Here is a 14,732-nt window from a genome sequence, read left to right on the forward strand (position 1 = left end):
GAGAGAGAGAGAGAGAGAGAGAGAGAGAGAGAGAGAGAGAGAGAGAGATTTTCAGATGATTATTTCTTATAATGGATTCTTCTTAGAATGGAAAAAACAGACTATGGAAAAAATTTGAAAAGAAAGTTGATGTGCACGTTGAATAGCACAGTGACCTTTAACAACTATGGTATAAACAAAACACAGTGAGATATTTTCATTGAGACATTTCTTTATCACATTTTCCTTGACCGATAATACTTCACATTTTTGTCAGGGGAGAACAATTGTTCCTTAATCGGAACAGCGTGTACTGCAGAACCACCCACTGAACTATGAGATCTCTCCCACCTACAGTTTTATGTAGCTCTGAATAGCAAATGTTGGAAGCCAAGAGAATGAGTTACACGTTTTATTTCTTTTGAATAAACTCCAGTAACTTTCGTGGCAGATTCTCTAAATTTATCAAAGAGAAGAGCTCTCCTTAACATTTGAAACATTCCCATTTTAAAATTTAAATATGTCTACACACAACACTTTCAAATGATTCATAATATGGTTTCCCGGAAGGGACTGAGTCTTGGTTTTCCCAGGCTCAACCCTATTGTGTTCCTCTGTGTGGAACTTGTCTGGACTGTAATTGGCCCCGGGACTGTGTTTCAGTCATTGTCTTATTTCTTGGTTTTGCTTCACCCCTGGCTCTATGCTGACTCTATGCCCACTCCAGACATGGCTGGGATGGGTGGAGACATCACTGGGTCCCTTACCTTGACGAACCAGATGGACCTCTATAAATGTCACCCACTGAGCAGAAATGATGCCCTCCCGAACCATGTGTTGTACCAATTTGAGAGATGTCACAGAAAACGAAGCAAAATAAAAGCCACAGGGATGACAAAAATCCTCTGAGAAAAGTTAGCCTCTCACATTTTCATAGTCTCACACTGTAGCCTGCACTGAGACTCCTTTCTGTCATGTCTTTCACTACCCTGCTTTTCTTGTTCATTTTACCAACATCTTACCCTTTAAAGTGGGTACTTTTAAGCCAGAGGTTCTCAACCTGTGGGTTGCTACCTCTTTGGGCATTGAACATCACAACAGGAGGAACTGTATTAAAGGGTCACAACATTAGGAAAGCTGAGAAAAACTGAGGTAAAGACTCAGATCTTGGTGATCGGGACTCGTTTCACTTTCTGTGTTCTTTCTTTCAGAGCTGGGCCTATTTTTACAGCTTTAGTGACCGCTTCTGTGTTTGCTACTCTCCCCCTTCCTGGCTCAGTTTTGTTTTTCTTTTCTCCAGCTTTGAGTGCCTCCACCATTCAAATCTATTTTTTTATAATCATGAAGAGCGGTCTCCCAGAAGGAAATCTGCTTTTTCAACCTTTGCTTCCCAAATGCCCAGGCTGATTCATTTTGGAGTATTCTAGAATTAAGAGTTTAGAAAAAGGATCAACAACATTATCATCACCAACAACATAATAGTAATAAAAGCTATGTTGTAATAAACTTACAGTTCCACCTGTTGGGCCTATTATTCCTTCTCTGCCAAGAGGGCCAGTGTTTCCCTGTTGGGGTAAAGAGAGCAGTCAGTTTCAGTCTAAAAATGTCTGCTGGAGTGATGTTTTTGTACACTGTGTGAACATGAGTCTCTGTCCTTCCTTGCCTAAGGCACCCTTTGATTGGTTAAAATAAAAAGCTTACGGCCTATAGCAAAAGACAGGATAGTAAGGTGGGACTTCTGGACAGAGCGAGGAACTCTGGGAAAGAGTCAGGCACAGGAGACTCAGCATCTAGATTCTGAGGAAATCTGGCTTACGGAACGGATGAGAGGTAACCAGTCACGTGGAAGATATAGACTAGTATAAGCAGGTTAATATAAGTTAAGAGCTATCTGGGAAGCAAGCCTGAGCTAAGGCCAAAAGCATTATAAATAAATGTAAGTCTCTGTGTCATTGTTTGAGAACTAGGATGGGCATAGAAAGGCCCAATGTCAATAGTCAGTCTCATTCCCCATATACATTACAGAAAAAAAACAAAACAAAACAGAAAACATGTGCAATGATAAAATAGCTATCTCTAAATAGTTTTGGTTTAGTATATCATTAACCCTTCTCGGTCAAGAGGGTCAGCAGTTCCCTGTTGGAGGTAAAGAAAGCATTCAGTCTCAGTCTTAAAAAAAGTCCATTGGAGTGACGTTTTTATATTATTAGCATATTAGCATATAGCAGAGTATATTCTTAGCATTATAGTAATTTTGACACCACATGATAAAGTTGTTATGTTGCTGTAGTTTTCAATCGCTGTAAGTTATTTCTAACTAATAGGAATCAAAATTGAAATGTTCATGTGATGAGAAGTCCAAGATTATAATTTGTATGCGGAGCATTATGTAACAGACGACGTTGCTTTCCTTAAGGGTTCTAGAACAAGGCACACATTTGTGAATGAGTTTTTGTATAAGCGATGAAGGGATGGGTGTCTGGGTTCCATGACACATGGCAGAAAGGGAGTACAGGGTGGAACCAGAGGGCATCTCATGTGACCAACCAATCAGCAGGCTCCTCTGTGAGACACTGCAAAACTGGACATGAAAGGTGCTTAGTGTCTGATCTGTTGATTATGAGGATGTCCCTGAATGAACTGGGTAGCTAGTAAGTTCATTCATTCATTTCTTTCTTTCATTCATTTCTTTCTTTCATTCATTTCTTTCTTTCATTCATTTCTTTCTTCCATTCATTTCTTTCATTCATTTCTTTCTTTCTTTCATTCATTTCTTTCTTTCATTCATTTCTTTCTTTCTTTCATTCATTCATTTCTTTCTTTCTTTCTTTCTTTCTTTCTTTCTTTCTTTCCTCCCTCCCTCCCTCCCTTCCTCCCTCCCTCCCTCCCTCTCTTCCTTCTTTCTTTCTTTCCTTCTTTCTTTCTTTCCTTCTTTCTTTCTTTCTTTCTTTCTTTCTTTCTTTCTTTCTTTCTTTCTCTCTTTCTTTTTTATTTGGATATTTTATGTATTTACGTTTCAAATGTTACCCGCCTTCCCAGTCTCCCTTCTGCAAACCCCCATCCCATCATCCCTCCCCCTGCTTCTATGAGGGTGCTCCCCCACCATAGACTGTCATTTTCAAATGAATATAAAATACTCATTTTATTTATCTTTCTATCAAATTCTACTTTCCACTTCAGTTGACAGAAAATTTCTCTTTCTTATTGACAGTTAGTATGGAATACACAACTATAAATATCTAACAGGTTTTCTCTTTTCCTACAACATGTGGCAATAAGAAAATGCTGTCCATTTAAATCTAATGTGATGTAGCCCATTGTCCAACAGCTCTGATAGTAAGTATGCCTGCAAACTAGAAATTACCGAGAGTCTAAATGAGTTGAGATCACTTTTTAAAGATAACAAATTTTAAGAGGTAATTTATAAACACGGTATTCAAATTTCAAAGATCTATAATTAAACTGAGAAAGTTGATATTTTAATTTAATCTAGTGTAGCCTCCAGACTTGATAGACGTTGAGGAAACTTTAGTCTAATTATGACATACATTTCCCAAATAATGTTACTAGAAAGGTATAGAGTAACACTCAGAGAAATACACTGAAGACGTTAACAATTATGTACATTTATCTAAGTGTTCGCAAACATCACATTATGATTTTAGTAGTAGGTACCAGTTATCTACGTAGTAGGTAGAGGTTATCTATGTAAGCATGTTTTTGGAATGGGACACAATAAAATCCTGATTTTCTAACTTAATTACTCATGCTTAGTCATCAAGCTCCTTTTGACTTTGGGAGCAGGAAGCGGACGAGGGCACTTACTCCCGACTGAGCATTCTGCTTCTGCAGCTTGAGTGAGAAGCCCTGAAGCACGTGGTTTGGTCAATCAGATAGGGAGACAAACTCTTCCTGTGTTGGCATGCTATCATACCATGGTCTTGGAGATATTTTCCAGAGATTTAGCTTTTCGAGCTGCAAAGTGGGGTGACAGCACTCTTGGGATATTTTAATTAGGATTAAATGACATAAGAGACACAGACTGGACATTGGTACACCTTCCCGAGACCCTTCCCCAATGCTAGCACATCAAGACCTTTCCTTGTCACCCAAGTTTTTTCTTACTCTGAGCCTTGTGGACTCTTTACATGAATTGTACCCTGTACTGTTAATCAGGTAACAAAAGGGACTGACCCATGACACCTCATGGGTGATACAGGCTCTATTCCTGGCTCCTTTCATGGAACCCCACTTATTGACAGCAGCCAGACACTGACGAGGCCATAAAAGCAATTGTATGATCGCCCATTTGCACACCGCAGTTGTGGACCCACTTTCCTTGGCTCCTTAGAAATGGTGAAAACACCCAGCAAACGTACCCCTGACCACGTGTGCAGGATTCCAAGCGAACACCCCAGACAATGCTGCTCTTTATTTCGTTAAAAAACAAGTTATTGTTGGAATTAGAGAGGGCTACAGAATTTTAAGTCTGACTTCATTCACTGCTTTGACCAAGACAGTGGTTCCGGGTCCATAAGGCTCTGCAGGAATCTTTCCTGCTGCATTTGAGATTTTCCTTCCTCTTTCTCCTGCCCACCCGAGCCCTAGCAGCTCCTGCAAACCGTGGAGTGGCTATGACCACAGCCAAGTCACTATTTGAAGCTTTAAAAATCTTTGTTTTATTTTGTTTCCATTTCAAAGACCATCCCTCACTATGATAGTGCAATTAATTAAAAAAAAACATAACAAAGCAAAACTAACACTGACCAGGACTGGCTCGTTTACTTTGCATTCTGTGGGTCCAGGCAGAGTGAGCCTGGAATGAAGTTTGCTAGCCTTTGATTTTTGGAAGTGTTTCTGCCGTTCGTAGTACTCTCTTGGCATATCTGATCCTGAGTGGAGAAAACTCAGCTTTGGGGAAAGAGCTGTTAAAGTGTGGCCTTAAGAGCTCTGGAGCCATGGATCCCTCCCTAAGTGCTCCCAGGCTGGTGGTTTAGACCCTGGGGGCTCTGGCTGGTTGGTATTGTTGCTCTCCCCATGGGCCACAAACCCTTTCAGCTCCTACAGTCTTGTAACTCCTCCATTGGGAACCCCTTGATCAGTTCAATGGTTAGCTGTGATTCCAGGGTGGGGAGGGTGGGTGTGAGGGGGTGGGTGGGGGCATATCCTCATAGAAGCAGGAGAAGGGAGGTGGGATAGGGGGTTCCTGGGCAGGGGGGAATGAGGTACGGGGATAACATCTGAAATGTAAATAAAATATCCAGTAAAAAACAAAACAAAACAAAACAAAACAAAGAATAAAAATATTAAACGATATTCAAAAAAAAGAAAAAGAAAGAGCTCTGGGCAGAGGCCAGCCTCCCCGGGTGGCTGCTGTTCAGCCTCTGTATTAATGCGCATGACACAAACTGCTTTGTTTTTTGAAGCTGGAACGGGTTAACAGATATACTGTCTATTCTCCACAGCTACTCTGGTGATTCTTTTTTCCTTTTTAAAATAAGAACTGAGAAGTGTGGGTGGCCTATGATAGCATTTTGCTCAAACTAATTTATGAGGCGTAAAAGGATGGCGCTTGCACATGTTGTTACGAGCTTTCATCTTAAAAATCACTTTATTAAGTTATTCTTATAGTGTGAAGTATGTTAATTTAAAGTCCTACACTAAAGCAAACAAGCAGAGGTCTTGGGTGACAGAATGATTCTATACTTACCCTCTGCCCAACGGGACCTTTAGGGCCTGTAATTCCAATAATGCCAGCGTCCCCCTCTGGACCCTAGAGACACAACGAAAATCAGAAAGCCTGCTTTAACCTTGTATATGACCTTGCATAAATATTTTACAAATGAAGAGTCTTATGTCAATCTAGAAAGAACTGTCAAGAATAGTTCTTAAAATGGGAACAAAAGACAATCATATAAGAATATTGATGGGACATAAGATTATAGAAATGTTTTATCAACGTGTGTGTGTGTATGTGTGTGTACATGTGTGTGGGTGTGGATGTGTGCCATATCTGAGTGTGTATGAGAGTAGATACTTGTGTGGAGAGTTAGAGGACAGGCACCGTGCTCCACTGTGTTTCTGACAGGGTCTTTCTTGCTGCATGTGCAGCATGTGCAGCCTAGCTGGACAGTGGGTACTGGGATGAAGGCAGCCTGAGATTCTGTGACTGGCTTTGATGTGGATTCCGGAGACCAGAACCCAAGTCCTCATGCTTGTGTGGCAAGTGCTTTACTCCGTGAGCCAGCTCTCCACTTTACTTTAATTGTTTTTTCATACAAGGTCTCTTATATCCCAGGCTTGCCCTGAACGCTAATCTTTCCAGCTCACTAATTTCAGCAATTAGACAGGCTTTGAAATGAACATTTTAACTCAAACATATGGGTACGCCAATAAGAATTTTAAAAATTAAAGAAAGGCTCAAGTCATAGACTAAATATTGATTATTTAAATGCCTCTTTTTTTGAGATATGTGTACGACTATCAGAACATATATACACGTACTCTGGGGCCTGGGAATCCCTGGAAACCTGTCAAACCTTGATCACCATGTTCTCCCTGCAAGGAAAACAGACAGGACAATTGTTACTGTACACTGGTGGCCCGGCTTGTGGAGTAAGTGTGTGGTGATTTCAGAGTTGATACATACAGGCTGCCCTTTCAGACCAGGCTCTCCATGTAGTCCTTGGTCACCTTGTGTTCCTCGCCGACCTCTTTGACCTGGAATTCCAGGCTGACCAGGTAGCCCTTGTTCACCCTACAGACCAGACAAAGAAATGTGGTTAGGACCTCAGAACCTATGAATATATTAATGTGTGTGTATATATATGTGTATATAATGTATGTATATAATATATATTATATTATATATGATATATATTCTCATATATATGAGACATATATATATATGTCTCATAGATGATATATTTGACATCCCCAATGCCTTGTGCTATTCTGAAATATTTTTCTGAATAGCACAAGGCATTGGGGATGTCAAAATATATCATCTTCATCCTTTCTACCATTTCCCATACATAAAATTTTATTATAATAAGCAAAAAGTATTGCCATAAGTAAAGAAAATTCCAAGGGTTTGGGTGGTCTGCCTGTGGGAAGAACAGGGAAGGGGGAGCCTATGAAATGCATAGGAGAAGGCTCAGAGAAAACGGGGGAGGTGTGGCGTGTAGAAAGCATTATGAGACACAGAACATGCTTTGTACATAAGCGATCATTTTGATGTTTCCCTGTGTTCCAGAGACGACTCAGCTACATGACACTGGAAATCGAGTGGATCCTGAGGGATGGACCTGGTTTTACAGAGATTATCATTCCAGTCTTACCAACCTCAGCAATGGGTGGTTCTAGTGTCAGGATTATGGAACAGTGGTTACATTCAGCTTTAGAAGAAGAAGTGTACTTGAGAAAGTATGCATCTGGCAGTAAACTCCATTTCTCTAATTGTAGAAGGCAGATGACAGAGAAGGAGAGCCCAAAACAAATGAGGAAGGAACTTTGTAGAAATGCCTCTAGCTCTCGGCGAGTGAGCTATGCCTGGCGGCTGAGAGTGAGACAGAGGATAGTTTGGAAGTCCCACCAGTCATGTGTCTGGTGGCCACAGGAAACAGACACGTGTAGGCCATATATAGTTCTTTTTCCTAATGTGGTTTTACTATTAGCCAGATGAAGACAAACTCAGCTGTGACCTAGTCAGTATATGCAGGATCCTGACACACAAAAGGAAAGTACCTTTGGTCCCGGAACACCAGGGCTTCCTGGAGGGCCTGACAAGCCCTTTCCTCCTTGAGGACCTGGGGATCCAGCCAATCCTGTTCTTCCTGGGCTGCCTGTGACGCCCTAAATAACAGACAAGAAATGGAAACTAGCACATTTGGAGAAAGTTAATGTAGAGACTTGATAAACATAGAAAGGAACGTGTTTCTAGAGGCTGCAGGTGACGCAATGCCCAGGTTTGAGAGTTGTGCTTTCCCGCAAAAGTGAAACAATAAAGAAGCGTTGGGAGCCTCACCATTCATACAAAATGTCTAATTATAGTTAATAAGATCTTAGGTTTTTAAAATAGAGACTATAAAACAATACAAGTCATAAGCAGGCTGTGCAGTAGGTTTTGCTCTCTTCTTACTTAAGGATGGATACTTTGCTCTGCACAGCAACTCTTACAGAAGGATGTCTCATCACAAAGAATTTTCTATTTCTCAATTATGCAATTCTGGGAAACCCAGTAAAAACAGTTTGAACATAAAGATAAACAAGCCAATATTAAATACATAAAACCAAATCCTGGATCAAGATTGGCCATCTATGTCTATCAAACCAAATGCAGAAGCATTCAGCTGTTGCTGTATACATTATAACATGATCATAGTTCTTCACATTTAATGACGGGAAAATAGGAATACTAGCAATAATGTAAAATGTGAAGAGTATATGAAATTAAAATGTTAATAAATACTAATAAAGTTTTACTGGGACACAGCCACACTTATTCCTTAATGTATCGGCCCTGGCTTCGCTTGTGCAGTAGCAGAACTGAGGAGCTCTGGCAGAGATGTTAGTACTTCTTCTGTTTGCTGAAAGCAGATTGGAGTGAGGCTGAGTTTCAAATGGGACGTACATGGTATTCCTGTAAATTTTTATTTCTTGTCTTTTATTATTGGAACATATGTACCATGTCAAAATAAAAAAAAGGTGAACCTTGAATGTCATGATTTATAGATGCAGCAGAATGCGGGTTTTTTTCTTTTTAGCAAATTAAATGACAAACTCTTGCATTTATTATGTACTGAAATCCCATCTATCACTAAAACTACATACACTCCAGCAATATCAGAACAAGGACATTTCAACTTTACATGAATGCAAGGGATAGAAAATTAGAAAAAAATTTAAAAAGGAGTGTCTTATCATAGCAGAATTCACACACACACACACACACACACACACACACACACACACAGACACACCCCTTTTAAAGAAGGCTGAAATAAAATAAGGCTTTCAATTGTCAGCCCAGTAAAGAATTAACCTTGTTTGTGGTGACTGAATTACATCCTGTAGAAACAAAACAAAACCCCAAAAGCTTGTTCAAGATTGTTTAGCCTTTTGGTAAGAATATTGTTTGAAATGTTGACATTTTAATAGAATCAACAGTTGGAGGACATAGGGAATGATTTTAAAGTGGCTTTCTTGCTCTTAGTAAACCAACAGAAGTTTGTAATACTGATGAGTTGTTCATTCGAGGAGTCAATGCTGAGTTTGAAATGATAGAGGAAGGTAACCTGCAGGAATAGGCTGTGGATGGCTGCAAGGAAGACTGTGGTCAGGGAAGTTAAGAAGATAATACAAGCTGAAGCGGAACCTTCTGAGAGCTGACAAAACTGACAGCTGTGACAGACCAACAGACAAAGAGCTGCTGGAAAAATGTCCATGCTTGGGAAAATTCTGGTTTTCAAAGCTATAAATATCATTGCATTATTTGTCTTCAGGGAATCTGAGGAAAATATTTGAATATAATATATAGATTATCCAAACTGTGTGTCAATAGTGAATCCCATTGGCATTTGTGGATTTAATTTTCTTTGGTTCTATAAAGTTTTCAATCAAAAATGAGGGATGGGCTATCTTAATTTGTCCAATTACATAATATCCAGTGGCTTGGTATTAAATATAGCTTAGTTAAAGTATTTTGAGGCAAGACAAAAACTCCCCTAAGCAGGAGAAACATCCCTCTATTAAGAGGACAGCTAAATAAGTTGTTTTTAATGTCTGAAATCGTCCCAGAGTAAAGAAAGTCAGATAAAGAAAGAAGTTACATGGGACGTAGCACAGTGAATGAATGACTTGTCTGGCATGCGTGGGGCCCTGAGGGCCAGTCCCCAGCACTACCTAAACCAGTGTGTGGTCGGCACCTACGATCCTGGTGCTCAGGAGGTGGAGGAAGACTGAGAGCTTAAGGTCATTCTTGGTATCAAAGTGAGTCTGAGGCTAGCCTTAGGATACTTAAGACCCCATCTCCAAAAACAAAAAACAAAACCAAAACTAAAAGCAATTAGATTTTGCTGTAGACATTACAGTGCTTATTAGTTAATGAAACTCAAAATAACACAGAAGAACAGTGATTGTATATAAAACATACACTGTAATTACTTCAAAACCAAATCACATGCAACACTAGGAGCCTTATACTTATCTGTACTGTCAAAAATTAACACAAAAGGGAGGTCTCTGCCAGATTTTCTGATCTCTGTTTCAGGTGCGTATTTTAGAGACAGGAAGAAGAGGATTCTATTTTTCTCCATCTATTTGCACAGTTGAGACGTTTCCACATAACCTTCCATTGGAAATGATTAGGCTACAATGTAACGGCATGTTACAAGACAAATATCAAGGGAAAAATCTAATGGAATTCTACAAATTCCTTCCATGCACTGAATATGTTCAATTAAGATCATATGCTCATAAATTGTGGACTTGGAAGGTTCTGAATAAAGAACTTACAAAGATGGACTATGTGAAATATGAAGAAATCCCAGCAGAGCAGTATGACAGATGAACAACAACAACAAAAAAGTCAATAGGGAAGTGTAGTGAGCTAAACGTTGTCCCTCCAAAGAGGACTGTGCTTTCTCCATCTTTCTTATAAGTAGATCTTATTACAAAAATTTTACTGTTATTATGTGTTAACATTATTAATGAATAGAATTGTGTGACTTGTCGTTTTGCCATACAAATTCCTAAGCAAAACTCAGTTCCCTTATTTTCTACTGGTTCTTACTAAATCTGCTAAACTCTCCTTTAGAAAGGGCTTGCTACTGTTTGACTGTGTTCCTGGGATACTAATTCATGTCATTCAATGGTTCTCCCATGCACCCAACAAAGATTTTCAAAATATCAACTACTGTAAGGAAGATACCTCTAAGGAATATGCACATAAATATATTCTTTGTCTATTACATAGAGTTTAAAATTTGTCTGTCTGTCTGTCAGTCTGCGCACAAGTGTGTATGGGTACCCACAAAAGTCAGACAAGGATATTCAATGTCCTGGAGCTGGAGTTGCAGGGTGTTGTGAGTTGCTGGATGTAGTGAGTGGAAAATTAATTCTGGTCCATTGCAAGAGCAGCTAGGGGAGCAAGCACTCCTAACTGCTGAGCCATCTCTCCAGCACCTAACTGTCTTCTTAAAGGTGCCGCTAATAAGTTGATTTTTCATTACTACAAAAGACTCATTTAAGTATTAATAAACTATGCCAAGTGCTTTAAGACAGAGGGCTGTAGGATATAATTTATATTCACGAACAGTCCCATGGCTGGACTTTGAAGTCCTTTCTGTCCTTATCTACATTCACTATTTATCTCCCATCTTTTTTTATATTAGTGGAGCTCAATAGTTGAGGAACCATTGTAAAACCTTTATAGAGGGAAGAAAAGAGGACAGAAGAGAGAAGAGAGGAATGGAGGAGAAGGTGGTGGGAAAAAGAGAAAGAAGAAAGTATAAAGTTAGGAGATAGAGAGTGATAGCTATTCTCTCTCTCTCTCTCTCTCTCTCTCTCTCTCTCTCTCTCTTCCTCTCTCTCTCTCTCTCTTTCTCTCTGTCTATCTATCTAATCTATGACGTCTGTCTATCTGTCATCTCTCTCTCTCTCCATCTATCTAATCTATTAATCTATCTGCCTATCTGTCATCTGTCTGTCTGACTGTCTGTCTGTCTGTTTGTCTGTCTGTCTGTCTATGGGGATTCTCTACATTGTAGAGTTTGGATGTAGGTATTATAGTTCTTCCATATTGTAAGCACTTCCCTTTATCCTAAATACATTAGGCTGTCCTATTTGTCTTCCATTGCTTGTCTCTATAGGTTTCTCACTGATTAAATGTGTTCTGTGAGGTGACAGTTCTGGGATGATTTTCTATATGAATCATGAAAACTCTGAGGGGATGAGATGATTCTTTTCAGAGCTCATCCATGCAAATGAAAGCACATCTTAGAAGGGGCACTTAGACTTCTTCAGGAAACTTCAAAATTGGCCAAAAAAGACTTAGGTGTTATGTTAGTGACTGAATATCTGAAGGGATAATGAATTTAGAGGAAAGGGGCATCTGGAAAGTGAAGTTTAAGCAGGATGTAGTGCTGTGTGTAAACCCAGAAGTTAGAATGCTGAGTTAGGAGGGTCAGAAGTTCAAGTTCGGCTTGGGCTACAGCGTGACTTTGAAGCCAACATGGGCCACATGTGAGACCTGGTCTCAAAAAGAAAATTTCACTATCAATAAAACAACACCCAATCTACCTAACTCTACAACCAACCAACCAACCAACCAACCAACCAACCAACCAAGAAACATTAAAATTCTAATGGAAAGCATCTTTTTCCATTTGGAAAATTCATCAGCCAGAAGAACTAAAGACACTATAATGACATCTTTAGAAGGTCATATATAGAAGCTGAAGGAAATGTAGGTAAGGAAGGGAAAGCAAAATAAAACAAATATTCTTAGACCAGCAAAGTAACTTTATACTTAAAGTTGGCTAAAAAAAAATGTGTGAACACAAATCATCATCATCATCATCATCATCATCTTGCAAGCTTGTAAGCTACCTTTCCCCAGATGTCACAGGGAGACAAGCCATACGAGCACATTACACCAGATGTAGGCTAGCTCAACGTCCCACAATCCCAAAACAGTATCATGTCACCTCCATCATAATTCTAGTTAATTTTCAAGACCACTATTTTCCTAGTAGAAAAGGCACATACTCTTCTGCCAAGACACAGACAATAGACACATAAACACTGTTGAATAGCCCTGAGGTTGACAGACGATTTAGGCTGTGGAAGTCATCATGAGACAGCTCGTTAAGGCTACATGGAAAGTTAATTATGCTTGGGTTATCAGACACTCAGCCCAGGCTAATGAATACACTGCAAGCCGTTTACTATTCACGTTGGTTTCTTAGAGAGAAATTCAAGGACAGTAGCAGAGTGTTCTGTACAAAGTTCTAAGAGTGTTTCAGGCAAGTAAAGAACAAACATTTTTTATTAGGGATTCACAGATGGATTAAGTTTGTTTTCGAGAGAAACAGATGCTAATTCCAGGCATTCTCTCTAGTGGTTTCCAAAGGATTATTTGCTTCAAACAATTGAGCGAAAGGGTAAAGTAATACAGGGAAATTTTACAAACAAATAACATTACAATAATTATTCATTTTGCTAAGAGATGGTGAGATTGGTGAATAGCTTACTGGAATCTTAGAAGGTTAATTTGGCGGCACACTCATGTATAAACTAGAAAATCTTTTCCACATCTATACCCAGTACTTTCTAGCCAATTTATTATCATTTTTATAATTAAAAGGTACTATCCAATTATAAAATAGAAGGCTAATATAGCAAGAAGAGTACAAGATGTCTAGTGGACAGGAAGTTCCATTATTCTAAGACAAAGGCTGTCTCCCTACACAAATGAGTTTTGAGCCCTGCAGGACAGTGTAGCCTCTTTTGAAAGGACAGAAAGTGATTAACCAAAGTCTTGAGGGAGAAAGGTCCTGGATTTGATAAGAAACGAATGTGTGTCATACTGTGGGTGCTTTCTGTCACTGTGTACTTCCCATGCCTCAGAAACTGGCATCACCATGTATCTATTGTTTTTGCCCACTTGTTGTAAATCAAGAAAGGAAGAGGGAGATGTTTGAACTGAATGGAAAGACCCAGGAATGAAAAGCCAGCTTTCCTGTAGACATTGAGAAGAAAAACAGATTCTGGAACTCACTTGTGCAGAGACTATCTCCTGCCCCTCTGGCCCTTGAGAGCTGTCTCACTGTCACTAGTACTCAACAAGCTATCTTGAGAAATCAGTGGTAAATAAAATCTGTGAAATCTGGGCAACAGCAGAAAGACACATTAGAAAGAGGCTCAGGGAAAGACATTTTCAATGTCTTTAAAATGACGTTGAATGGGTTATAAACCTTCATGACACCGAGTCCATCGATTTTTTTAAAGCCAAATGGAAAAAACTTAAATGACATTGAATTTCATATTTGATGTTTTCTTGAAACTTTCTAGGAAAACAGTATTCCCCTCTTTCTTGTCCTTGGTATTGCTATATACATCTTTCATATACATAGGGATATGTTCCAGTAGTTATTTATGATGTAAGAATAAAACCTAAAATTAATTTATTTCCCGTAGCACAAAAATTAAGCATAATGTCTCAAAGTTTCTTTCTATCTTAGGAAACACGGGTATGTCATTTTTAAAGCCAGCAAACTCAAGAGGCATACACATAATGCTACACTGCAGCAGTGAAAGCCACTCCTGCTTCAGGAGAAGTTCTCCTTTTATTTGATGCTAAACATCTCCTTACCAAGAAATAGGTGGCTGTTTAAGAATACTCGGACTAGTAATTGTGGGTAGTAACCTGCACGGCGACAGCACAAATAACTCATGCCACATTTGTTACACTGTGCTACAGTTCTAGTCACAAGGAACAAAGTCAAGAGCTAGAGTAAGATTTATGGGTGAGCTGTTGGGAGGTAGTTTAAATATTTCAGCATAATAAAGCCCAGGGACTGAGAGTAGGTAGAGTCAAGTCTTAACCAGTGAAGGATGATGGACCTTGCTTTGTGGCTATTTCCAAGTCTATGAAACAAACCTCTCACTTAAGATGCAAAACATGCTGGCACTGTGCTGGACCATCTCCCAGCATCACCCAGCACTGTGCTGGACCACCTCCCAGCATCACC

The 14,732-nt window shown here is 39.4% G+C and overlaps 1 protein-coding gene across 1 annotated transcript in view; it reads right to left on the reverse strand.

Annotated features, from left to right (window-relative positions):
- Col24a1 (collagen type XXIV alpha 1 chain) overlaps positions 1-14,732 on the reverse strand; it is a 157,624-nt gene that overhangs the window by 32,280 nt on the left and 110,612 nt on the right. The window contains exons 29-33 of the mRNA XM_028788098.1: positions 7,726-7,833; positions 6,629-6,736; positions 6,484-6,537; positions 5,690-5,752; positions 1,491-1,544 (exon numbers count right to left, since the gene is read on the reverse strand). Of these exons, the coding sequence (XP_028643931.1) occupies positions 1,491-1,544; positions 5,690-5,752; positions 6,484-6,537; positions 6,629-6,736; positions 7,726-7,833 (387 nt within the window). The remainder of the gene's footprint in view (positions 1-1,490; positions 1,545-5,689; positions 5,753-6,483; positions 6,538-6,628; positions 6,737-7,725; positions 7,834-14,732) is intronic.

Source organism: Grammomys surdaster, unplaced genomic scaffold, assembly GCF_004785775.1.
Source record: "Grammomys surdaster isolate TR1022 unplaced genomic scaffold, NIH_TR_1.0 125701, whole genome shotgun sequence".
Lineage (NCBI taxonomy): Eukaryota > Metazoa > Chordata > Mammalia > Rodentia > Muridae > Grammomys > Grammomys surdaster.